Source organism: Rhinolophus ferrumequinum (genome assembly GCF_004115265.2).
Source record: "Rhinolophus ferrumequinum isolate MPI-CBG mRhiFer1 chromosome 15 unlocalized genomic scaffold, mRhiFer1_v1.p scaffold_54_arrow_ctg1_1, whole genome shotgun sequence".
Taxonomy (NCBI): Eukaryota; Metazoa; Chordata; class Mammalia; order Chiroptera; family Rhinolophidae; genus Rhinolophus; species Rhinolophus ferrumequinum.
In genome coordinates this window covers 422,700-447,345 of record NW_022680357.1, presented here as the reverse complement: position 1 = coordinate 447,345, position 24,646 = coordinate 422,700, and the positions used below count along the sequence as shown (strand labels likewise).

Here is a 24,646-nt window from a genome sequence, read left to right as displayed (position 1 = left end):
ATAGTTTTATATAAAATCTCTACCTTCCTATTAATATTATTTGGTGAAACATCATTTCCATACTTTCTTTCGATTCTTTAGACATAGTTTCCTTTACTTCTTGGAAAATATTTATAAGAGCTGATTGAAAGGCTTTCTCAGGGAGTTTCTTTTGACTCCTTTTTTCCTTTGTATGGACCATACGTGCCTATTTCTTGTATGACTCATAATTTTTGTTGTTGAAAGTTACATCTTAAACATTAAATTGTGGCAACTCTGAAAATCAGATATCACCCCTCTCCCGGTTTTATTGCTGTTGTTTGTTCAGTGATTTCCCTGGACTAATTCTATAAGGACTGTATTCTTTGTCGTGTGTCACTGAAGTCTCTGCTCAGGTAGTTTGCTTAATAGTCAACTAATGACTGGACAAAAATTTCCTTAAATGCTTTCAACTGGTGTCCTAGCTTTTCTGCGGGGCTGTGTGTGTGTTGTGGGTGTGCGTGTGTGAGTGTGTGTGTGTGTAAGACTGCATTAACTTTCACTTCCTGTTTGCACTGAGCCTCAAGGTCAGCTGGAGGTGAGAGCTTATGGTCTTCTCAGGTCTTTCCTGGGGCACGCACACATGCTTGTGACCTAGGAATTCCCAGAAATATGTCAGAGCTTTTTTAAGGCCCTCTATGGATATCTCATTCCCGAGTTTTTCCTTTTAAGATTTTTTTTGCACCCCCAACAGATTTGCAACTTTAGGCAGCTGCAATGCTAAACACCTGCCAGTGACTGTTTTCAACATTTCCCTAGGGATGTGGCTGTTAGCACAGGGAGAGCTCTGAGTCAGGTCCAATAAGGCAAACCCTGCGAACAGAGCTTCTCATAGAACTATCGGACAGGTCAAATAGTGGCTTCCTTGGGGTGGGGGCTCTTGTAGAGTGACAAACCTCTTCTTCTCCCTCCAGTGGCTGCTAGGCCATTGTTTTTCACAGCTCCTTTAGCTGTGAGGCTTTTAATTTTCAAGTTTCCTGTGGACCTGGAGAGAGGAGAATGGGACTAGGGCGAGTCAAAACTCCACAAAGTTCATGGTATCTCTCGGATACAGCTATTTTTCTTGAATAAATGCTTCTTGGATTGTAGCTAACCTTTGGTTAATTTCCAGAGTTCGGAAAAAGCTGATTTTGACATTTTTTGCCAGAATTCTTGTTTCTATGGAGGAGTGACTTTTTGGGGGTCCTTACTCCATCATTGCGGAAGTGTTTCTCTCCTGCTTGATCTATACAACAGACAGAAACCCTAGATCTGGCAGCCAGAACTCTGACTTGCGTTGCCGCAGTGCAGTCACAGCCTCTCGCCGTCCCCGCCCCGTGTCAGTCACAGACCCAGGGCCTGTTGACTGACGGTGACACTGTGGCTCCTGAGCCCGCACCCCTGCTGGGAGTGCTCCTCCTAAATCTTCCTCCAAGCCTCTCACCACGGGACCTCCGGTCATTTACTAGAGTGACTGTGCACTGTGCAAAGGAAACATCCCGACCTCTCCAGGGTTATCAGGCGTTGGCTCTATTCCTGGGGACGCAAAATGCCACCTGGTCCACCACTCAAAGGAGGGGCTTACAAAAGTCAGGTGACAGATGGAGTCTTAACTATGGAGGCCAGTTCAGTGGCCCAGGTGGCCCATGGACCCACCCAATGGCTACTTCCTCAATGGCTGAATTTATTATTAATATAGACACACGTGATGACTGGCACAGTCACTAGTGAGAAACTCAAAGATGCTGGAAGAAATTTTACAGCACGTCAAAAATATAAGGGAAAGGAAATCATGCCATGAAATATATATCTTTGAAGGACAAAGAAGACCTAACATGCAAATATCAGGAGTCCTAAAAGAAGAGAAGAGTAACAAATGGTGAGGAAAATTTTAGTCTGCAGATGAAAAGGACGTACATGAATAAAGATAAGCATCTAGACATCTCCTGATGAAATGCCCGAATTTCAGAAATGGAAAAAAACAACACATAAGCTTCCAGACAGAAAGACTGTGTTACTTACAAAGGAACAGGTATCAGATGAGCTTAAGCCTGCAGCCCATCTAAGCTAGGAGACGGCAGAATACAGACTACTAAGCGAAAAGGAATGTAGAATCACGACCCGCCAGGGCAAAAGGATACCTGGCATACAAGGCTCAGTTCGTATGTCACGTGCATGCCCTTCTAAGGTACGTGCCCAAGAAACTCTCAGTAGTACTGACCGAGAGCTCCTCAGAATGAAGGACGCGGTGAAGTAGCAGAGCTGGGCAATGAATCTTGCAATACAGCGGAGCATTCAGTTTAAATGGCAGACGACCGAATGGGAATCTGTGCTTTAAGGGTTAAGTCAGGACTCTTGCAGAGTGATTAACTTTGATGGAAAACCCAGTAATAGACTACAACGAAAAATTGTAAGCTATCTTAGTAAAACTCCAGGAGTGAAGAGAGTGGGGAAGTTAAAAGCATTCTAAACGTGGCATCTTTCAGCAGGTTGTGGAGGGCAGGTCAAACATTTTGGGGAAGGAGTAGGATTATTACCACGTGCTGATACAACAGTTTAAGAATAATTGTGATTGTTAGGAAAGAGAAGATAAACACTAGCAGGTTAATGGGGGGGTGGGGGGCAGGTAATAACAGAAACTTGACCAAGCCCAAAAAGTTAAAAACAAGGCAGGAAAACATTAATGAAAAATAAATAGTAAATGAATATAAGGTGGAAAAAAAGTATATTAGTTATTGCAATACATACGAACAAGCTGAATTAGTCTATTATAAGACAGAGCATGTCAGACTAAATTACTTTAGAAATCTAGCTATAAGCAATTTATAAGAAGCATACCTAAGATAACGTGATAAAAATGTTTCATTGGGACTCGGAGCTGTAAAATTAAAAAGGCAGCAAACATCCCATAGAATTTCCCTCTTAAATGGCACGTTACCTGTCCCAACATAACCCATGCAAAGAATGGATCCTAAAATATTTCAAGAAAATAAGGAAGCGGGGTGGCGTGATGGCTCAGTTGGTTAGAGCGTGAGCTCTCAACAACAAGGTTGCCGGTTCGATTCCCGCATGGGATGGTGGGCTGTGCCCCCTGCAACTAAGATTGAAAACGATGACTGGACTTGGAGCTGAGCTGCGCCCTCCACAACTAGACAGAAGGACAACAACTTGGAGCTGATGGGCCCTGGAGAAACACACTGTTCCCCAATATTCCCAAATTTAAAAAAATAATAATAATAATTAAAAAAAGAAAATAAGGAAGAGTATGTACAATACCCGTTAATAGAGGAAGTAGTTTTAAATTATTTAAAATGCCACTTATTGGCTATTCAGTGACTTTCAGGAAAAGGACAAGCATTTGCAGGATTTCTCAGAAGTTACACATCCCATCTAGTGGCTGAGTGTTCATGCTGGAGCCTCACAGACACAGGGACATTGGTCATGCCCTTGAGACGCCCTGGAAGTCGGGGGGTCCCCGATGTCCTTGTCCCTGAGAAGTGGCACATCACTCCCAGCACAGTGGACGCACCAGACTCCTGACGTGGGCCCTTGTGGTCCCGGATGTTTGTTCACTTCTTCTGGGTTTGGCTTTCAAACTTCCTAAGAGGTTAGGGCTGAGCCGCTGGGTGGCCATGAGCCAACCAGACAGTATTTCCAGGCCCAAACCCCTCCGAGGCCACAGGCCAGGAGCCCACTGGCATTCTGGGTGGGATGGTGGCTGTGTGGGCTGCCTGGATGCTCAGCATCCCTGGCTGTGCCAGCTGCCTGCCCGCAGCAGCCCCAAAGGGTCTGCTGCTCGGTGCCGCCGGAACGCTCAGGCCGTGTGGCCCTGCTAACAGACAACACTGCGATGGATGGAAAGCTGGCTGCAGAGGCCAATCCCAGGTTAATCAGGGATTTGAGAGGAGTGGGGCGTCAAGACATTTGGTCCCTTTACTCAGAAGGGACTGCAGATGTGGCTGCCACTTGAATTAGGGGCACACCTCTCTAGTACAAGGTCTTGAGTGCCTTCCCTGGACTTTCTCCCACCTTGGGGATTTTGAGGGATGCAATGACTGAAATTGGAGAAAGAGTGCTGTACAAGTAGAGGCACGTTGTGAGGGAAGGGAACTGGTTTTTATTGTATTGTAAAAGCAGCATGTGTGCATTGTAGAAAGTTGAGAAACACAGATAAGCAAAACTAAGTATAACACTACATTCTCACCACCTAGCGATTCCTTCTGCTAACACGTTGCATTGGTCTTTTCTGTCTTTTCTAAGAGCTCAGCATGGGGCCCAGCCTAGCACAGAACCTCCATGACTGGGGGGGGATGAACCGAAACGACGCCTCACCTCTCAATTAGGAGGTGGGACGAGGCAATCTCTAAGAAAACTCCCCTCTAAAGGTAGAGAAGTAGAGTAGGGCCTCCAGCATGTGTGCGTGTGTCCACATTGCATTAAAACACCCACACACAGCCCTTAGCCCTGGGACTGGCCCGGTACGAAGACCCAGGAATCGGGAGCTACTGTTACCATCACATCCCTGTTCCCCACGCAGGCTCGTTCCCCCCAAACCCCTCAATCCAGCTGCTGCTCGAGAAGCCGAGGCAGCAAAAGTCTCCTTAGAGCAGACCGTGTGACCACCCCGCACACCCCCCAAGAAAGGGGTGAGACTCTTCTTTGTAAGAACACCCTCTTCTCATTTTGGGGTTTCATTTTGAAACTGAAATTTTAAAAAAGCCTGGTTTCATTAGAAAGTCGAGGGAAAAAGAGATTTTGCAGATCAAGAAATAGTGCCAGAGTGGGTAAGAGACTGGCTTGGGTACCACAGCCAGTCGTCACCCCCAGGAACTCGTGTGGCCCTCAACTCTGGAAGGCCACGAAGCAGTTCACAGAGCAGGGGACGCAGGGATAGGCATCTGGGCTCCAGTCACTGTTGCTCCATTCACTAGCCATGTGACCTTGGGCAAGTCACTTCACCTTCCTAAACCTGTTTACTTGTTTGTAAAATTGGGATAATTCCTTGATGGGTTGTGGCAACACACAGAAACTGTAAATGTACCTCGCCCGATGTGGACACGTAGCAGTAACGCAGGGTGGCAGTTTGGGTTAGGGGAACAGTTGTTAGTTAACTCATGCCCAGAAAGGAAGGGGTTGGGGAGGGGAGAGCCAGATCTCCGGGTGCTCAGATTATTCTTTGGGAAGGAGGATTCTCAACTCTGCTCCCCAAGTGGCTATAGACTGTTCCAGGAGGGTGTCAATGTATAGGGAACGCTAACATCTGCTGTAAAAGATGGAAGAAACTGTCCACGTCTAAATTCGGAGCACACGCTCTTAAGTCAGACTATGTGGATTCAGACCTGCCTTTACTATTGACTGGGGGACCTTGGTTGGACAAGTGACTTAACTTCACGTCTCAGTTTTCTCATCTGTAAAATGGACATAAAACAGTACTGACCTCACAGAGTTGCTGAAATGATTTGTGAAATCGTGCAAGTACGGCTCTTGGACTATTGTTACCCGGCTCAGTATTACCTATTTCGTTTTACTCATATATGGTACAAAATCACTCCTAGATCTTAGCTGCTTAGGATTAGGGCTAAGACGCTCAGCCTAGCGGAGTAACAACAGATGGACCCTAACTGCCTCCTAAGGAGGACATGTGTGGTTAATTTAAGTTTGGGTCCAAGTTGAATTGCACAGCTATGAGAGGAGAGGACTGAGCTACGTAAGTGCTGACGACAGCGTGGCACGATTTGGTTGTTGTTTGTCTTCCACATGCTACCTTTTTTATAGGTAAGGTTTAAAAATTAAGCTCTCTCTGCACTTGAGGAAAAGGAAGCTAGTTTTATTGGACATGGGGCTCTGAGTTTAACGTGCTACTAAAGCCCACAGGGAAAGAATAAGGAGCGGAATAAGAAGGGCTTGAGGGGAAAGGTAGAGATCCTGGAGGTGGTGACAGGGGATGGAAAGGTCCCCTGGCCTGGAAGGGGACATAGGGGGTCCCGCTGCACATGTGGCCATGCTCTACGAACGGAGCCAGTCCTGAGAGCAAATGGCTGCCTGATGCTCCAGGAAAACATGGGTCCCTGCGTATAAGGCATGTCAGCCAGCCTGGAGGTTCTGGAGCCCCACGTACGTGGTACAGGGCAGAAGCCATGGCCATGGACTTTTGGGGTCATTGGCCTGGACAGTGAGGGCAACAACAATCAAGATGAAGTAGAGATTAGATTCCCCAGCAGCAACACCACCACGTGTGAAAACACGCATGTGCAGGCACACCCCGAAAAAACCCTGGTTATCCAGGCAACGCCTTCTGGACCTGGAATGCCCTTGAGAGAAGAAGAAAGCCCCACCAGTGACTGAGATGGATTTCTGTGTAGAGTCACAAATGGAGTTATTTTATAGAAATGTGTTTGAAATATCTGAATAGTTTGTACCCAAAACAACTTAACCAGCCTGGTGCCCATATTTTTGTCTAGCGTCTACAGTCCTCTCTCAAGCCTGCTTGTCCCTTGCTCACCCGTTTCACTTCTGGACTTTGGAATTAGACAGACCTTAGGTAAAGTCTAGGTTCTGCCAGTAGCTGGGTGACCCCGGACACGTTACTGTACTTCACTTTGCTGCACCTGTCTCTCCATCAGTACAATCATGTGCTTCCTCACTGGAGCTGTTAGGAGAGTGAAATGGAGAAACGGGATGGTGTTCAAACTACGTCTTGGAGAACCTCTCATCAATCTAGTATTTTCCAAATTTCATTCACCTCCCGTCTTCCCAACTTTCGGGCATATTTGTGCGCCACCTCTATTATTCGTCAATCTTGTTCTTTAAAAATATCAACTCACTGTCCTGTGAAAATGATTTAGTATTCAAAAAGGAAACTTTATATCACTGTCATGAACCGGAAATGCCTATAGCCTACGCTAGAGTGGTAAAAATACCACTCTACAAACAAAATCAAAATGATGCTATTCAAGTCTAGCTGCCTACAGTCACAGGCCAAAGCCTGGACTTAGTTTAAAAAAAAAAAAAAATGATCTCAGTCACAAAAGGTCACATACGGCCTTCTTATGAAACGTCCAGAATAGGCAAATCTATAGGGACAGAGGATTAGTGAAAGTCTGCAGGTGGGAGGTCTGGGTGGGAGTGACTGCTGACGGGTGATGAAAATGTTCCAAAATTGACAATGGTGATAGTTGCACACGTCTGTGAACATACGAAGAACCACAGACTTGGACCTTTTAAATGGGTGGATTGTATAGTGAGTTATAGCTCAACAAAGCAGTTACTAGAAAGGACGATGTTAAACTAGGTTCTCTCTACTTGAGATACAGGAAGGGATGCAAAGACACCTGAACCAGGGCCACGACAGACTTTGCTGGGTCTGGGACCCCCCTGCCCACTCCCCCAGCACCTCCTTGGTTCGCTTTTGCCCCTTTGGGAAAGGATTTCGCTGTAAGCGCTCAAACTTTAGCTAATATTTTCCCCAAAACGGATATGCCAGCCAAGTGAGGCAACTCTGAGTTCCTACTCCTCCCTACGCCGCCGTGGACCAGCCTCACGATTCTGCAGAAAATCGCCCTGAGCCCACTTTTCTTACCTGTAAAATGTGGGTAAACAGCACCTGCCTCGGGAGTTGCAATAAGGGGAAGAGGAGACATAGGGGGACCGCTCCCGGCACCGTTTGGCTCTCCGCGGGGGCCCTGATCAGAGACGCGGTCTGACTCCGGGATGACTCAAGGGATGCGGCCGGGCGCTGCCCGCGCCGGGCCGGACGGGCCAGGGGGAAAGCACGCCGTCGCCGCTCCACGGCCACGTCTTCCTTCTGGGCCTCAGTTGCCTTGGCTGTATAATGGGGACGCAGCGGATTTCCCAGGGGCAAGTAAAGTGAAGCCCCGACGGTCCTCGGCCAGCCCCCGGATGCTCACGCGCGCAGGGCGGCCGGGGAAACCCAGGCCCAGAGAGGCTCGGCTGCAGCCCACGGTCAACACCGCGCGTCTGTCCGTGCCTCGGGGGACGCGGACACGTGGGCGGGCGCCCGAGGAAACGTCCCCACCCCCCCCACCCCACCCCCCGCCGGTCGCCACGCAGCCTCAACCCGGCGCGCACGTGTGGTGGCGCGCGCCCGGTCACGCGGGTCACGCAGCGCAGCGCCGGAGGCCGGAAGTCCTCCCGCGGCCCCTCTAGGACGCCGCGCGGCGCTCGGTGGCTTTAACCCTCGCGCCGCCGTTGGGAGCGCGCCGCCCTCCTTTGTTTCCTCCGAGCTTCACCACGGTCGCGAGCGGAGCCGGGCCCGAGGGTCCCAGTCTACAGACCAGGCCACTGAAGTCACCCAGCCGCTGGGTACGTCCCGGCGCCCCTCTGGGGGCATGTTTTCACGTATCCCAACCGCCTCGCACTATCGTAAACTAGGTCCATTAAAACGTCATGGGGGATGATGAGCGATTTCAGTGCACTCGTGTCGGGCACTGAGTTTCCTAAATTTCCTAGTGTGCCAGGGACCCTACCGGTGAGTCTAAAAAATTAAAGGTTGTACCTATTCCGCGCTTTACAAACATCGGGCTGACATCCAGCTTCTCAAGTGCAGGCTCTGCACTGGGTCCCGCTGTTCCTGGCCGGGTTCAAAGGTGGGGGACCCCAAAGAGGAGGGAAAGAGCATTGGCTCCACGTTTCAGATGATGGGGAAGTGACGTGACCCTAGATCACACAGGTACGATCACTCAGCTGAACCTGGGAAACCTCCATTCCTACCGTGCGGCCCAACCCTTCTCTATCGACATCACAGCTGCCTCCCAGAGGTGCTTGGAGAAACAATGGAGGAGACCGGCAGAAAAGCCACTGCCACCTGAAAATCGATAGCCATGTAAGGGAGTGGAGAGGAAGTGACTGTGCTGGGCCCTGGGTGGGGCCCTGGTCCCCCACCAGACACAGCCCTGCCTCCCAGCAGTGCAGACCCAGCCAACTGATGTGACTGACGACTCTGCTGGTGCTAAGGATGTCTGCTCCAGTCACACCTTCTGAAACCCAGGAAAACAAGCACAGGATGCGGTTAGGGATTCTCGGGCCCACTGTGAGCCAGACCTGAGCTCAGCGAGGTTTGGGGTCTCCCGGAGCACAGGGAGTTGAATACTATCATAGAAATGGAACCAGAAGGGTAGGAGTTTTGCCAGTGGAGAAAAGGAGGTCGTGCTTGCTTTTGTGCTTTCATTCATGTATCATTAATGAACACCTACTACGCGTATTTACCAGGCACGACACCAGGCCCTGGGAGCACAGAGATGAACAACATGAGTGACCTTGTTCTAGCAGAGGAAGTGACATGTCAAGTGAAGGAGGAAGTACGGTGACTAACTGCAGATCTGGTGCTCGAGGGTCAGGGAACCTTCCTGAAGGACTTGAGATCTAGGCCCAGGCCTGAAAGAGAAGTAGGCATCAGCCAAGAAGAAAGAGGAAGGAAGGAAGGGAAGAGTTTCCTAGGCAGGGAGCAGAAAGTGCAAAGATGGAAACTAGCCTGGCCAACCGCAGGGTCCAATTTCTGCGTGTTTTACAGTAGAGCACTCAGCAGGGCAGGGGTTGGGGAGAGGCAAGAAAGAGGGGTAGGGGCCAAACTGAGCAGGGTCTCCTCTGCCGTGATAAGGAGTTTGGTGGAAGAACTGCATGGGCGAAGGCAGGTGTGAAAGGGAACCATGAGGCAGGTGCAGCCAGAGGGCAAGAAGTGAGAAGAGCATGCTGGGATGGAAGAGAAGGGGCTGAGGAAGTGAGCAGATGCCTGCACCTGGGAGTGCCGGGGGCAGAGCTCAGACGGCGGCCATGCAAATGGACACATAGGAGAAGAGCAAACCACGAAAGGGTGGCGGGGAGTGGGAAGCCCACACTCCATCTCCCAGGGAAACCCGTGCTGTCAGTGGTGACACACCTGGTGACAACCACACCTGGAGGCCACTGCCACGTCTCAGACCTGCTTTGTCAAAGGGAGCGGGGAGTCCAGATTTTCATATGCAATCCCTTGATTTTAAATGCTGGCCACATATTCAACACCACGAAAGCCAAGTGCATCATCTCCATAGGCCAATGGTTCCCAAACTTTGCAGGATATGAGCATCAACCTGTGGAGCTTTGAAAACTCCCAATGCCCAAGTCGCCTCCCAGACCAATGAGAAAGTCAGGATAGAAGCCAGGCATCCGAATTCCCCAGGGGGTTCTAAGATGCAGCAGAGTTTGAGACCCACTGCTGTAGGCTGAGTATAGGCACACCTTGCTTTATTGTACTTCACGGGTGTGGCCCTTTTTACAAATGGAAGGCAAGACCCTCCACCCGCGAAAAGACTACGACTCGCTTTCTTGTGATACTTGCTCTATTGGGATGGGGTGGAACAGACCCCGCAATATCCCTGAGTGTTCCTGTCTGTCCTTTGGGTTGTCGGGCAGAGGCATGGGGAGCCTTGGGAAGTTTTAGAGCAGGGGAAGCGCAGACCGGTTGAGAGTTTCAGAAACATCAGTTCTTAGGTGGAAGCGCATGTCGTCTGGGGTGACAAAGGTGGGATCCTGCTCGGGTGACCGACCATCCCAGTCTGCCCAGGATGCGTGGTCACCCTAGATCCTACCCCTGATAGAGGCCTGTCTCCCCAGACTCTACATTTGAGAAAGATCCCCGGGAAAGAGCCGTCCATCTCCTTGGGAGCACCTATCTGTTCTCCACCCTGCAGAGCCATCCTAGTCAAAGCCAAGTTCACGGAATACAACCAGCAGTAGAAAGGAGCGAACTACTGAACAGGCAACAGTATGGATGACGCTCAAAAACATTATGCTGAGTGAAAGAAAACATGCAAATGTGTACACCCTGTAATTCCATGCAGGTGGAGTCCTACCACCAGTCACCTAATCAAAACCAAGCTCAGAACAATGGACATTGGCCCAGGGAAGGGACAACAAGACCCTTTCCGGGAGGCTAGTAAAGCGTTTGACAAGGGCTTATATTACGCAGATGTCTGCATTTGTTGAAACACTGCATCATGCAGCCAACACCTGTGAATTTCACTGTGGATATTTTGCCTCACAGGAAAAGAAAAACTAAACAATAAATAAGAACTGAACTCTAGGTAATGATGCGCGTGCCCAAGTGTTTAGAAGGCATGTCTGCAACTTACTTTGAAATGCATCAGAGAATCAGAGACTGATGGACGCATATGGATATGTGACCAAGTGAATACAGTGAAATGTTACAGAATCCAGTTGGGGAGTGCAACTCCTCCAACTTTGCTGTATGTTGGAAACTTCCTATAATAAAACATCAAGGGAAAACAACCTATGTCTGAGCATGTCACTCCCCTGCTTGGACCCCTTCAGTAGCACTTTGTCTCACACAGAGTGAAAGCCAAAGTCCTGACAACGGCCTCCAAGCAGGATGGCCATACATTCTGGTCATCCTAGGTTTCACCTGTTATCGGGGCGTAATTATAAACATCATCCTCTGTGAGTCTCAAAGTTTGAATGACAGATCAGGTGCCTGCCTGGCGTGTGAGACCCTTCCCGACCTGACCTCACTTCCCACCCCCTCTCCCTCCCCACCCCGTGTGCTCCAGCAGCACTGATCTCATTTCCAAGCAGGCTCCCCTGATGGCTGTTCCCCTCCCATTTCTGGGATAGTGGGAACATGTCGGGAGGAGGACGAGGGTCTGTGGGACACCCCAGTGGAGGTGTCATGAAGGCATTTGGCTCTTTGAGCTTGGAGGTAGGGGACAGATCGGAGGCAGAGACTTGGGAACTGTTAAATTCGAGGAATATGTGGGCCCCCGCAGAAGAGTGTTCAGGGAGAGAAGAGCTAGGCCAGGCTAAGAGATCTTTAAGGGATCCAGAAGAGGGGAACGCCAGAGGGGAAGACAGTGGGGTAGCGTGGAGGCCAGGGCCACAGAGCCAGGGACAGAATTTCCAAAAAGAGAGTTTGGACATGGGGAGGGGGCAGGGTGGGCACGGCAAGATGATGGTCAGGGGTGTGGTTATGGAAGAGGTGGCTTTTAAGCCAGGTCACAAGTAGGGGTGTGTGTGCAGGCCTGGGCTAGGGGACAGACAGGAATGGGGGAGACTCAAGCTTTAGCCTCTCGAGGCTGCTCAGAAATGGACCCCTCACTGACAGGCACGTCTCTGGCCTGCACCCTAGTACCCTCATCTGTAACATGGATCATAGGAAAAAGAACTGCCACTTTATCGAGCACTTACTATGTGCCAAGCCAAGGACTCGCTCTCCTCTCGCACTGCCTCATTTAATCCTCACGGTAGTCTCACCAGGCTGATGTTACTATTACATCCATTTTACAGATGAGAAAACTGAGGCCCAGGCAGGTTAAGTCACCTGTTCAAGGTAACGCAGTGAATGAATGGAGATGCTGAGATTCAAACCCAGGGCCTGAATTCTGTACTACTAACCCGTACAAGGTACTTTACAGTTTACAGAGCACGCTCATCACCTCGGGGTGGGGGGGCGCGAGGGGAATAATGAGATGACCTACACTTCCGGAAACTGGCTGAGACTGAACAGCCCTCCCAAACCGCCCCCACCCTAGTCCCCAGAACCTGGGACGATGTGGCTGACCATGGCGAACACGATTTTGTAGGTGTGAGTAAATTACGGCTCTTGAGCTGGGAAGATTATCCTGGAGTGTCCAGGTGGGCCCAAAAGTCCTTATAAAAGGGAGGCAAGAGAGACAGAAGGAGACGTTTGACGAAGGAAGCAGAGAGAGAGAGTTTGAAAGATGCCACGCGGCTGGGTTTGAAGACGGAGGGCAAGACCACAAGCCAAGGAATGCAGGTGGTCCTCGGATACGGGAAAAAGCGGGGAGACAGACCCTCCCTTAGAAGCCTCCAGAAGGAACCAGCCCTGCCGATGCCTTGACATTAGCCAGTGAGACTAATTTTGGATTTCTGACCTCTAGACAACAAGAAATTGGTGTTGTTTAAGCCACTAAATTTGTGGTAATTTGTTACAGCAGGAACAGAAAATGAATAGGCCACATCACCGCACACCAGGCTCCCCTCGCCAGCCCTGGCCCAACTATTACTGTGGCTGCTATCACGCCAACACCCTTACAGTTTTGAATAGTTCTTTAAAGTTCCAATTTCGTCTTCTCTGAGCCTCAGTCTCTTCCTTGGTTAAAAATCAAAATAGGACCCTGACTCTTAACAGGCACAGCGTGAAGATGCCTTATGTTATTTAAAGGCTCCCACAAACCACTGGGGCAGATGAGGCCTAGTTTTTTGTGCCCATTGCTCAGACGAACAAACTAAGGCTCAGAGAGGGGAAGTGGCCTGTGTACAGACACACAGCTAGTCACAAAGCCAGAACTCGAACCAGGACTTCTGCCTTCAGATCTCTCACTCAGAGGTTTACATCTCAGAGCCCAGCTCATGTGCCACCTCCTCAGAGAAGCCTTCCTGGATGGCCTCAGCCCATTCATTTATTCCTTCATTCATTCACCAGTGTGGTGCCAGGCAAAGCTGGGGACCAAGTTCTGCCCTCAGGGGCCCATGGCCTAGTGAACAAGACAGACACCCCACACAGCCAAATAAATGCCAAGACAAAGCAAAGGAAGCACAAGGGGTGTGGGAGCCCAAGAAGGAGGGGAAGCTGACTGCCTGGGGTCAGGGAAGGCTTCCTGGAGGAGGTGGTGATGGAGCTGGGGACAAGTAAAACTCAACCAGAAATGTGGGCAAGGGTTCCAGTAGAGGAATGACTAAGCAGAGGCAGGGAGGCGTGGTGCTACAGCTTCCTGAGGACAGGGAAGTGGTTGGGGTGTCCCAGACCCCAAAGTTTTTCTGAGCCACTGTGTACCTGTGTATGAATGGCAATTGTGGGCCTAGCTGCCTAGACCTTTGGTAATTGTTGGGCCCCAGGGAGGGCTGAGCAGGAAGAAGAGGGATCCTGGGATTCCCAGAGAAGGGCAGGTCAGGAAGGGTTGGAGGTAACAGGGACAGGGCAGGGTGGAGGGAGAGAGGGTTGGGGAGGCAGGGTCCTGGCTCAAGCCCCCATTCCATGCTTGGCTCACGGTGTGACTTATAGGAAGGTCCCTGAGAGCTTCAGGGACTCCCATCTGAGAAATGGAGCCTGAGACAAAACAGTCTCCAAAGACCCTCCCCAGCCCTGACGGGGAAATGACATGACACAAAATTACAAAAGGGTCTTTATTTGTAAAAAGTCAAAGGGGGCCCTGGGGGACAGGACAGGCAGGCCGGCTTCTCAGGGGTCAGGGGCATTGGGGCAGATGCGCTTGAGTGGGGGGGCGCCCTCCGAGTCCTCTGTGTCACCCTGGGCTGTCTCAGGGACAGGTGGTACTGGCTCAAAGACGGGGTAAGCTTCAGGGGCCTGGAGAGGAAGGGTGGACAGGCATGAGCTCCACCCAAGTCCAGGCGTGCAGCCTCCTAGCCTCGTCTGCCTTCTCCAAAGCCTCCACTGCACTCCCCTCCCAGACCCAGGAGTCTAGCCCAGAGCCAGGCACCCAGGATACAGATGAAGTAGGGCACCGGAAACAGCACTGCTTTGGGGCAAGAGTCGATATTTGATATTTCTGGGAAATGTATCACGGCAGTCCTTTGTGGCGGAAGTCAGAAATTTGAGGGGGTGATTTCTTAAGCTAATTGTTGAAGTGGGGAATTTCAGAGGAGCACCGCAATCTTTTCAGGCTTCTAATGGTCTCAAACCAGCCCTGGTCCAACCCACAGGACTTTAGTTCTAAAATACCCTTTCCTTTTCCGTCCCAAGAGCCCAGCGCTAAGCCTTTGGCTGTGTCTGAAGTCTCCGTGTCCCACCTGGCCCTCAGCGGTACAGCCCCCAAGCCTTCGGCTGCCCCAGAGCCCCCATTCCCTCCAAGCCCCAGGAATTCAGCCTTCTGGCCTCTCTCACCTCAGCCTCCAGCAATTCTGGAACAGGCTCCTCCTTGGTCAGCATGGGGGGTTCGTCCGTGCCACCTGCCGTTATGCCCCCAGGATCTGGAATGTCAAGGTAACAGACATTCCCTGAGTCACATAAGCCCCCAAGCTGTGGGAGCCCTGGGGAGGGAGCCAGGCACCTGGCTACAACCCAGGAAGAAGACACAGGACGGGCATCCAGGTGGGATCTTGACAGGTGAGTAGGCAGGTGGGCAGATGGAGCATGTCTTAGGCAGAGGGAACATATGCTGAGCAAGCACAGATTCTGAGCAAGCACAGAACCCGGGCTCGACTGCCTGGGTTCAAACCCTGACCTTGGGCAAGTGATTTCATTTCTCTGGGCCTCAGTTTTCCCATCTGTAAAATGTGGATAATTATAGTATTTACCACTTAAAAGTTGGGAGGATTAAATGAGATAATACAGGTAAAGCGGGTAGCACACTGTCTGGCACATAGTAAGTGCTCAGTAAATGCCAGTTACTGTTTTTATGTCGGTAAAGATACACAGGTGCATGGCCCAGTCTAGACACAGCCCATACCACACCAAGTCATGGTGTCCTGAAAGGGGACAACAAGGTCAGCAGGGAACGGCTCACACGGCCCAGGGTGCCAGGATGAGGAGCCAAAGGCCACAGAGAACCATCGGAGGCTTTAGCTGCAAAATGACCCTGTCAGACTTGTGCTTTAGATAAAATGGCTCTGGCCACTGTGTGGAGGTGACTGAAGGGTAGGAGACCCTACAAGGAGGCTGAAGTCAGGTGTGGATGACCGAAGACAGAGCCTGGGCAGGGCCAGGCAGGTGGACAGTTGGCAGGTGGTACTGACCAGACAGGAAGGGGATTGACTCTGGAGAAAAGAGGAGCTGAGCGGGACTTAGGAGGCTGGCTCACCAGCTGCGTGAGCCTGGGCAACTGACTGTACTTCTCTGGGTGTAAATGGTGATTAAAAACCCTCACGGGGGCGGGGGGTGGTGGTGGGTCGTGAGGATTAGATGAGATAACACGTGTCAAGTGCTTAGAAGGGTGCAAGGCATGTGCTAAGAGCTCAGTAACGATCAGCTGTTATTATTAATGACTCAGGATGGTCACTATTATGTTTTCCGCAACAACCATTTATTGAGCACCTACTATGTGTCCTATGGTGCTCTGAAGTGAGCAAGGTCAATAGGAGCCCAACATTCAGGAAGCAGACGTGAGGTGGGAGGGGGGAAGAAAGACACTTAGGTACTAAAAATTAAATTTGCGTGAAAAATCCCACAGTGATACGTTATGTAGAGATCAGACGAAGTCAAAGGAAGGGACCCAGTGGGGTGTGGAGTGCGTGTACGGGGGTGAGCTTAAAATTGGGAGAGGACAAGACTTGAGAGGGCAGGGCTCCTGAGAGGCACCTGGTCCTACCTCTCTCCTGGCCCAGCCGTGGGGGCTGAGCTTCCTCTGAGACCCCTTCCGTTGGTCCAGCAGGTGACGCAGGGCGGCTGGGTTGGGGAGTGCCGCCAGGACTGGGCTCGGTGCCCTTTTGCAGGGAGCCTTCCGAATGGAAACTCTGGTTACTGTTCTCATCTGTGGGAGCAAAGGTGGAAAGGGTTGGGTCTGAGGCCCGCAGCCCCCTCCTCCCAAATCCCAGGATCCCTACCTACCATTGAGATCCAGCAGGATGAGAGGGCCCCCTCCTCTGGGACTGGCACCCCTGCCCCGCCGCTCCCGGCCTCTGGACCTCTCTGCCCCGCCACCTGCCCTCCGTCGTTCCTGGCGATTAGAGAGGGAAGGCTCAGAACCCGCTTTCCAGTTACCACTTGCAAAGCCCCCACTCTACAGACAAGTGAACTGAGGCACAGAGGAGCAAAAGGCCCTGCACGAGAGGGCAGAGAGGCGCACACTGGGTTAGGTCTTGAACTCCAGGGTCTGGCCGGAGCAGGAAAAAGGGAGAGCCAGCGGAGGTGCGCGTAATTGTTAACACCTGTCTGGGCAGCTGCTCTGGAGGTCTCAGAGTGCGTAGTGGGGGGGGAGGCCAGGATGGGGAGGGCCCTGCCTGTGGCGGCACAGACGCAGGGTCTGGGCTGGGGGGGTTTGCTCACCTCCTCCTGGGGGTCCACCACTGGCACCCACTTGAAGATACGAAGGGAAGTGTCGCCCACAGTCACCCAGCGCTTCTCCCTGTGGGAGAGTGGGGGGACTGGGTCAGAAAGGCCAGAGGACAGAGCCCCCGAGCAGCTGGACACATCTGGGGATACCTGCAGAGATCTGGGTGGTGCAAGAGGGAAGGGGCAGTTCTGCTAATGGGGCATAGAGGGAGAAAAGAGCCCCGCAGACCCCAGGGCATACATGGGGTGTCTCCAGTAAGAGCGTGGCTTAGGGCCATGGTTCGCAGACCCCTGGGGTATACTTGGGGCTCGCGGCCACGAGCCTGGCTGGGGATGCGGGCATACTTGCGGGAGGAGTGTCAAAGCTTTAGGAGGCGGAGCAACCGCTCTGAGAGGGCACGGCTGGGGAACACGCTTTGTAAACCCCAGGGTGTAGCCAGGATAAGGGGCACAGAGCCCTGTAGACCCAGGGCGCAGGTGGGGGGACCGGGGGAAGCGCACAGAACACCTGGGGCCACAGCTGGCAAAGGGAGGGTAGACGCCTTTGGAGGAGGGGCGGCCCCGCCATGTCCCGTCCCTGACCCCGGGACAGCGCTCACCATCTCCGGACCTTCTCGATGGTCGCCATCACCTTCTTGATGTCATCCTTGGCCCGGCTCCGGGTCTCGGCCCGCACAGTCCGACCGGCCATGCTGGCTGGGCTGGAGCCGAGGCCCAGCCCGTGGCTGGGCCGCCTCCCGTCCGGCGGGCTCAGGCTCGGCGCCAGGCCCGGGCGCCGCTCGCTCTGCCAGTCGTCCCTCCGGGAGTTGGCCGCGCCCTCCCTCGCTCCCCAACGCCTCCGCGAGTCCCCGCCCCGCTTCCTGCCGCTGCGCCCCGCCCCGGCCCGTCTCCGGAGCGGCCCGGCGGCGCGGACGTCCTGAGCCCAGGCCTGGCAGCCGCCCGGCCCCGCCCCGCCCCGGCCCGCCCCCTCGGGGCGCCCGGACGCGCAGCGCCCCCTGCCCGCCGCCCAGAGGGAGGTTGCCGGCAAGCTCCGCGAGTGGACGCGCGCGCGGCGGGGCTGAGGGGTGCGTTCAGACCACGTGGGCGCCAGGGGCGCGAGAGGGCCGGTGTCCCGGTGTGCGTCCGCTGCGCGTGGGCGTCCCTGAAACGCCGTGAGCGTGTGCGTGTCCACCCTCGCCAGACTGTCCAGTTGTACACTGTCCAACTGTTCCTTTAGCCATTCATTCAACAATCTATTAACTGAGTGCCAAGTACATGCCAGACGCTACATATGAGTGGGACTCCACCCACCAGAATGGCTAAAATGACAATGACGGACCACGGACCATGCATGCCAAGGGTAGGCGAAGAAGTAAAGCAACTTGGGCTTCTCACATTTCTGGGGGAGAGTAAACTGGTAGAGACAATTTGGAAAAGGCCGTTTTCTAGTGAAGCCCAGCATACACCCCAACCCTATGACCCGGCAATTCCACTCCTAGGTCAGTAACACCCAACCGAAAAGCGTCGGTATGTTCATAGCACCATTTATAATAGCCTCAAACTGGAAACAACCCATCAAGGGGAGTGGAAGAAGCCTATTCACGCCTTGGATGCAGCAAGGAGAATGACGTCCGGTTACACCCAACAACCGGTACAAGTCTCATGAAAGTAAAATACACCAGTACGTACTGTATGGTTCCGTTGATCGGAAGCTCCAAACAGACAAAACCAATGTATGGTGTGAGAAGTCAGGCAGTGGTCATCCTCAGGATTGAGAGGAGCTCAGAGGGGGCTCTGGGATCTGATCATGTTTCATAACCTAGGGCCGGTTCCCTGCAGGTTATTTACTCTGTGAAAATTCACGGAGCTCTACAGTTAGGAGGTGTGCACGTTTCCCTATGTACATCATACGTCAAGGAAAAGTTTACTTCAAAGGAGCGTGTCTTGGTTGGTTTCATTTGAGGCTGTGTTTGCCAGCAGATAGAACGCGTCTAAATTTGTGTTGCTATGTGTGTGCGTGTTTCAAGAGTGACTATTGTGCCTGTGCGGTTTGGTGTGATTTTGTCCACAGGGATTAAGGTGTAGGAAGGTGGTTATGACAGCATTCCTGGAGCCAAACTGCTGGGGGGAACCCCATCTGCTTGTCCAATGACCCTGGAGAAGTCACTTGTCTTCATGGATGACGTGGGAATGAGTTAAGCAGTGGATCGCTCTTAGAACAGCGTCTTGTACGTCATACTCAACACCCAGTAAATATTCGCTGTTAGTAAGTGTGTGATCGTGCTTGCTATCAACAGTCTGGCTTCACTGCACCTGCTGTGCCCTCTCCCTTCATTCTGGCAATATCCTCACAGACACACAGACCTCCTTCCCAGGCTCTTCACTCACAAACCCCATTACTTGTTGTCTGTGGCCTCCCCCATCAGACTGTGAGCTCCTCAGAGGACCAGAGACCAAGTATGAAGCACCTCAATACCAGGGCCCAAAACAGAGGGGCCCTGGTGTTTGTCTGCACCAGGTTAGTGGGGTTGGCAGTGTATGACTTCCTGTACCTGTCTCTGAAGCTTGTTCCTGTGTAAGAATGAAAGTCTGTATGTAGTAGAAATACTACAGTATTTCTATGTAGTAGGTGTGTCAGAGGGGTTCTCTTACTGAGCCTGGTAAAGTGAGAGGAGCTGGTGTATCTGTCCCCCTCCTGGTAGCTGTGACAATGAGACCAGCAGCACAAAGTATCTAAGGTAGGCCAGGCGTGGTGTGGCCCGAGCCTGAGGGCCTCCACCGGCCTCTCTCGCACCCTCTCTACCCCTGCTTTCCAGCCAAAAGGGAGGGGCACCACATTCCAGCCCTGCCAGCTCCACCCTCTCCTATCTACTCAGCTTTCTCCGAAAAGCAAACCGAGCACCCAAGCCTTGCCCCAGATCAGAGCCTCAGCCTCCTCCCGGCGGGACGCTGGGCTGCCTCCCAGGCCCGGGCGCCCCCAGCATCGAGGTCCCGAGTCCACCATGCAGGCAACCTGTCGCCCTCCTCAGGCCCGTTTCTGGACAAGGCGGCGCGGGCAGGGAGCTGAGCTCAGGAACAAGGAATCTTGCCTGGGGCGGGGGGTGGGAGGGCGGGGGTGGGTTGTTTGGGGTCTGAGCCCTGATTGGTTGCGCCCGGGCCACGCCCCTACCCTTTTCCCCCCTTCTCCCCCTCGGAAGGGGGGCGTGGAGGCAACCGGTATCAACCAGGGGCCAGCATGAGCCGGAGGGAGGGAAGTCTGGGTAAGGGGCTGAAGGGCCTGTGCCGAGTGCCCAAGGGGAGCAGGGGTCCGAAGGGCTGGAAGCTGGGGTCTGGGTCCCCACCACCCCTGGGTCCGGGAAGGGATCGTCCTGAGCGGAGGAGAGCAGGGCCCCGGTGTCAGGTAACAAGCGGTGAGCTGTGGGAAGGTGCTAGCGCCAGAGTTTAGAGGCCTGGGGCTGTGCTTTTAGGGACGTGGGCTCCAGGGTTAGATCACTGGTTCGAGTACACCCTGGGGGAGGGTGGTGGCTGGGGCTGGACGCCAGGATTCTCCTTCAGTATTGATAAAGAATCAGAGCTGGGGGCCACAGGGAAGGTTAGAGTTAGGGGAGGAAGTCTTTGGGTCCCGAGAGCTAGAAACTGGAAAGGAAACTGGAAAGGAAAGTCGAGGCTGTTAAGGATAGGGATAGGCGGTGGGAAACTCAGGCGAGGGGGACGAGTGGGGCGGGGATGGGGGTGGGGGGCGGGGTAGGAGTTGCGGGCGTTGACTACATTCCCCAGCATGCCCTGGGCGCTGCGCTGGGCGTCTCAGAAAATGTAGTCCTGCCAGGGAGCCACCCTGTAGCTTGTGCTAGGGACGGCTGATCGCTGATTCAGGCATTGATACTGCCGGTTACCCAGCCCAGCGCCTTCCACAGAAGGGCCATCAGGGAGGGAATGGGACTTCAGTCTCCCAGTCTGTAAAATGGGCTGAAAGGCACATTCCGATGTGATGTTCTGTGCTACAGAGATGTTGACTTCCACCCACAGTTCGTTGAGGTACAGAGATATGTGAGTCCTACTCTCAAAGGACTCCGAGGTGGAGGCCAAATCACATAGGTCAAAGAGCCATTAAAATAACTACCTTGGAAGTATGAACAAATGGCTTTAAGTAGAAGGAAGAAGTTAATTTAAAGGAGAGGTGATTCCCAGGCTGCACTGAGGAGACAGTATTTGAGTTTGGCTATAATAGGATTTCAACAGTGATTCGGAGACAGGGAACACATTTCCAGTAGAACAACCGTTTGGCAAATGTCTGATGCCTCCTTTCCCCTCAGTTGGAATGGGACAGAGCCTGCCTGGCTTCAAGTTGCACAAGTCAGAGCTGAGCTTCTGGGTTCTGGAAGGAAGAGCCAGCTTGACCAAAGTGGTCAAGGAGTAGGGGTCTGGGCTACCCTCATTCCCCCCCTTTTCCCACCAGAAGACCCCCAGGCTGACTCCTCAGTCTCACCCCTTCCGCTCTTGGAGGCCAAGATCCGGCAGACACACAGCCTTGCCCGCCTCCTTACCAAATACGCCGAGCAGCTGCTCCAGGAATATGTGAGTAGGGCTGGTGTGGAGGAGCCGGGGCCTGGGGAACGCGCAAGTCCAGCTCGTCAGGGTTCTTCACCACCCATTCTCTCGGCCTCGTTTCCCAGCTGCAGAAATGGGGGCTCCTACGAGAGCTCAGTCACTTGCCCCTGGCCACACATTGGAGGCCCATCTCTGTGCCTCCAATGCCCTTCCAGCCACCTCAGCTTGTAGGCTCCCTCCTTGGGGCTTAAGACAGAGGCCGCCTGAGAGTGAAGAGAACTGCACTCTGTGAGTCAGGAAACCTGGTTTCTAGGCTCTGTGTGATCTTGTCACCTCACCTCCATGGGCTTTGGTCTCCCCAACTGTAAAAGGATGAGCTGTGAACTCTTCTACCAGTGCGTGGCCGAGAGACCCAGAAGGGGTTTCAGTACAGGGGCAGAAATTCCATCCCAAGAGGGGACTTTGACAAAGGAGGGGAATCTGTCAACGTCTTTGGTTGGGCAGAAGGCCCTGCCCAGGGAAAGAAGATATTTCCCCAAATGACTCTTGTCGTGGAGGGAGGATACAGTTTGGAATCAGATAGACTGTAGGTCTGCCTGCCGCCATGCTGTGACCTTGGGCAGGGATGATAACCCTAAAATAAGGATGTCACCATTTTGACAGTAAGTAGTGGGATTATAGAACTACCTTTGTAGTCCTGCCGACTTTGGTTCAAATTCCAGCTCTGTCCCTTCCTAGATGTAGGGCCTAGGGCCTCACTGTATCTCGTCAACCGCTACATCTTCACTTACAAAATCATCATTACCACACCCATCATTGGGAAGACGAGGAATAGGGTGTTAGAGCAGTAAGCACAATGCTGAACCCGAGGCAAGATGTTAGCAAAGGATAAATGGTTTTGTTATAGCAGTTTGACAAATTACAAATCACCTTTAACTTTCATTTGTTCATTCAGATGACAGTTATTCATGGAGCCCCTGCTGTGTGCCAGGCAGGTACAGAGGTGGGGAGGAGGAAGGGAGGGAGGGAAACAGACTTGGTCCCTGCACTATCTGTGTGATTCTCAGGAGACGCCTGGTAGGGAGACAGGACAGGGAGTGTTTCCCCATTTTACAGATGAGAAGACTGAGGCTCAGAGAAGGGAAATGGTTTTGTGGGAAACCAAACAGCTAGTAAATGGTGGAGACAGGATTTGCACACTGGGGTGTAAAATCTTATTAATAAATGAGCTAACATTTATTGTGCCCTTCCAGTGGACCAGGACCTGCCGTAAGCATTCTAACATGCTCATAACTGCCTTATGAAGTTGATAGTGTTAATACCTCCATCTTGGAGATGAGGAAATGAAGGCCCTGGTGTAGAGCCCACTTTTTTGTTGTTGTTGTTGTTTATTATCTCAAACATAGCAGCTCTGTTAGGAGGAATTTATCCTTTGTGAGAGGGGAAAGTGAGGCTCCAGGAGAGGGGAGGAGTTCCGGGATCCCCACTGACAGCCCTGTCTTCGCAGGTGCAGCACCAGGGAGACCCCTTCGGGCTCCCTGGCTTCTCGCCTCCGCGGTTGCCGGTGGCCGGCCTGAGCGCCCCGGCCCCGGGCCACGCGGGCCTGCCGGTGCCCGAGCAGCTGCAGCTGGACGCGGGGGCGCTGGCTGCGCTGCCGCCGCTGCTGGAAGTGGTGCGCCGCCGACAGGCCGAGCTGAACCCGCGCGCGCTGCGCCTGCTGCGGCGCCTGGAGGACGCGGCGCGCCAGGCCCGGGCCCTGGGCGCTGCGGTGGAGGCCGTGCTGGCTGCGCTGGGCGCCGAGCCCCGCGGGCCCCGGCTCGAGCCCGCCGCCGCCTCCGCCGCCGGCGTCTTCCCGGCCAAGGTGCTGGGGCTCCGCGTGTGCGGCCTCTACAGCGAGTGGGTGAGCCGCACCGAGGCCGACCTGAGCCAGCTGGTGCCCGGGGGCCCCGCCTGAGCGCGGGCGGTCTGCGGCTCGCTGTCACTTCCTGGTCTTGCTCCATCTCTGTTAGGGCCGGTAGGAGCTCGGACCCTCTCCATCTCTCTGCCTCTGTCGTCCCGATTTGCTTTGTACGCTCTCATTCTCTTTCTCTCTCAGGACCTTCCTGTTTCTGTATGTGACTGTCCATGTCCATCACATGCTTGCTTTCCCACTCTTTTCTCCATCAATCGGGCCTGCCTCAGGCTCTCATGGCCACCGTCTGGGCGCCACTTTGTTTCCCCTTCTCCCATTTAGCTCCTCTTGGCGCCAGGTGAGCACATGTACATCTCAGCTCATCTCAAGGAGGGGACAGACACCTCGTCACTCTGTTTCCTGTCCTTTGCTACTGGCCCTTGGGTGGGAGGGCCGCTCCAGACAAAGGTCAGCCTCTTTCCCCCAGGGTCACTCCACCTGCTGTCCTCTCCCTTCCGGTCCCATGCCATCTCTTTGGGCCTTGGGGCCCTGCCCACTCTCCCTTTGAGGTCCTTCCCCTTCATCCTTTCCCTCTGCCCTATCCTTGCACCGCCCCCGCCCCCAAGCCAGGTCTGTGGAGAGAAGCAATCAACACCTTCAAAGAGTTTTATTTCTGAGAATAAATTAAATTTTTTTGTAAATAAAATGTTAAAAATACAATCAAAAGAACACTCAAGTTACCAGTATATATAGTTGTTGAAAATGGGGATACACCTTTGAGGAGAATGGGATCCTTGGGGTACAGCCCGGTCCCCCAGACATCCCCCAAACCCACCGTATAAATACGAGATTCCTGAGCCCCCTCTTCCCTCCCTCCCCTCAGGGAGGCCGTCTGTCAGCCCAGAGCAGGAAGCGGATGTGTCCTCCGCAGGAAACAGATTTGACAAGAATCCTTAGTTTTTCAATTGGGCTGCCATGGATCGGGAAGTGAAGCCCCTTAAGATGGGAAGTTGGCACAGTGGCCACCGTTGGAGCAGTACACTTGGGGAGGAAATGCACTCCAGCAAGAAGGCAGGTCTGTCTGCTCCAACGTCCATATCTTCATCGAGAAGGTGAGGTAGACGGAGACCAGAAGGCAGCCAAAGTTCTAGGCAGAGCCCAGGAAGGAGGGAAGCCCACTCCACCCAGGAAGTGGGCACCCAGTACCACTGGACTGGTAATCCATGAAATGATTTCCGTGGAGTCCCACCCAG

At 53.0% G+C, this 24,646-nt stretch overlaps 2 protein-coding genes and 1 long non-coding RNA gene across 6 annotated transcripts in view; 2 read left to right on the top strand and 1 right to left on the bottom strand.

Annotated features, from left to right (window-relative positions):
• LOC117019680 (uncharacterized) overlaps positions 1 to 24,646 on the top strand; it is a 56,123-nt gene that overhangs the window by 18,822 nt on the left and 12,655 nt on the right. The window lies entirely within an intron of this gene.
• Positions 14,138 to 17,981, bottom strand: BCL7C (BAF chromatin remodeling complex subunit BCL7C). Its single transcript, XM_033101730.1, has 6 exons — positions 17,575 to 17,981; positions 16,970 to 17,048; positions 16,532 to 16,640; positions 16,293 to 16,454; positions 14,870 to 14,955; positions 14,138 to 14,332 (listed from the first exon to the last, which is right to left on the bottom strand). The coding sequence occupies exons 1-6, from the start codon at positions 17,664 to 17,666 to the stop codon at positions 14,207 to 14,209; spliced, it is 654 nt and encodes a 217-aa protein (XP_032957621.1). The 5' UTR covers positions 17,667 to 17,981; the 3' UTR covers positions 14,138 to 14,206.
• CTF1 (cardiotrophin 1) lies at positions 20,159 to 24,103 on the top strand. 2 transcript variants are annotated; one of them, XM_033101731.1, is made up of 3 exons: positions 20,159 to 20,214; positions 21,411 to 21,529; positions 23,010 to 24,103. In XM_033101731.1, the coding sequence occupies exons 1-3, from the start codon at positions 20,190 to 20,192 to the stop codon at positions 23,454 to 23,456; spliced, it is 591 nt and encodes a 196-aa protein (XP_032957622.1). In that variant the 5' UTR covers positions 20,159 to 20,189; the 3' UTR covers positions 23,457 to 24,103. The 2 variants fall into 2 exon arrangements, with proteins under 2 accessions (XP_032957622.1, XP_032957623.1); XM_033101732.1 differs by having other exon boundaries at positions 20,161 to 20,214; positions 21,414 to 21,529.

Coding starts and splice junctions, on each gene's coding strand:
- CTF1 (XM_033101731.1), top strand. CDS start 20,190: ATGAGCCGGAGGGAGGGAAGTCTGG. Junction 20,215..21,410: donor CCGGAGGGAGGGAAGTCTGG/GTAAGGGGCTGA, acceptor TTTTCCCACCAG/AAGACCCCCAGGCTGACTCC. Junction 21,530..23,009: donor AGCAGCTGCTCCAGGAATAT/GTGAGTAGGGCT, acceptor CTGTCTTCGCAG/GTGCAGCACCAGGGAGACCC.
- BCL7C (XM_033101730.1), bottom strand. CDS start 17,666: ATGGCCGGTCGGACTGTGCGGGCCGAGACCCGGAGCCGGGCCAAGGAT. Junction 17,049..17,574: donor ATCGAGAAGGTCCGGAGATG/GTGAGCGCTGTC, acceptor ACTCTCCCACAG/GGAGAAGCGCTGGGTGACTG. Junction 16,641..16,969: donor TGGTGGACCCCCAGGAGGAG/GTGAGCAAACCC, acceptor TCTAATCGCCAG/GAACGACGGAGGGCAGGTGG.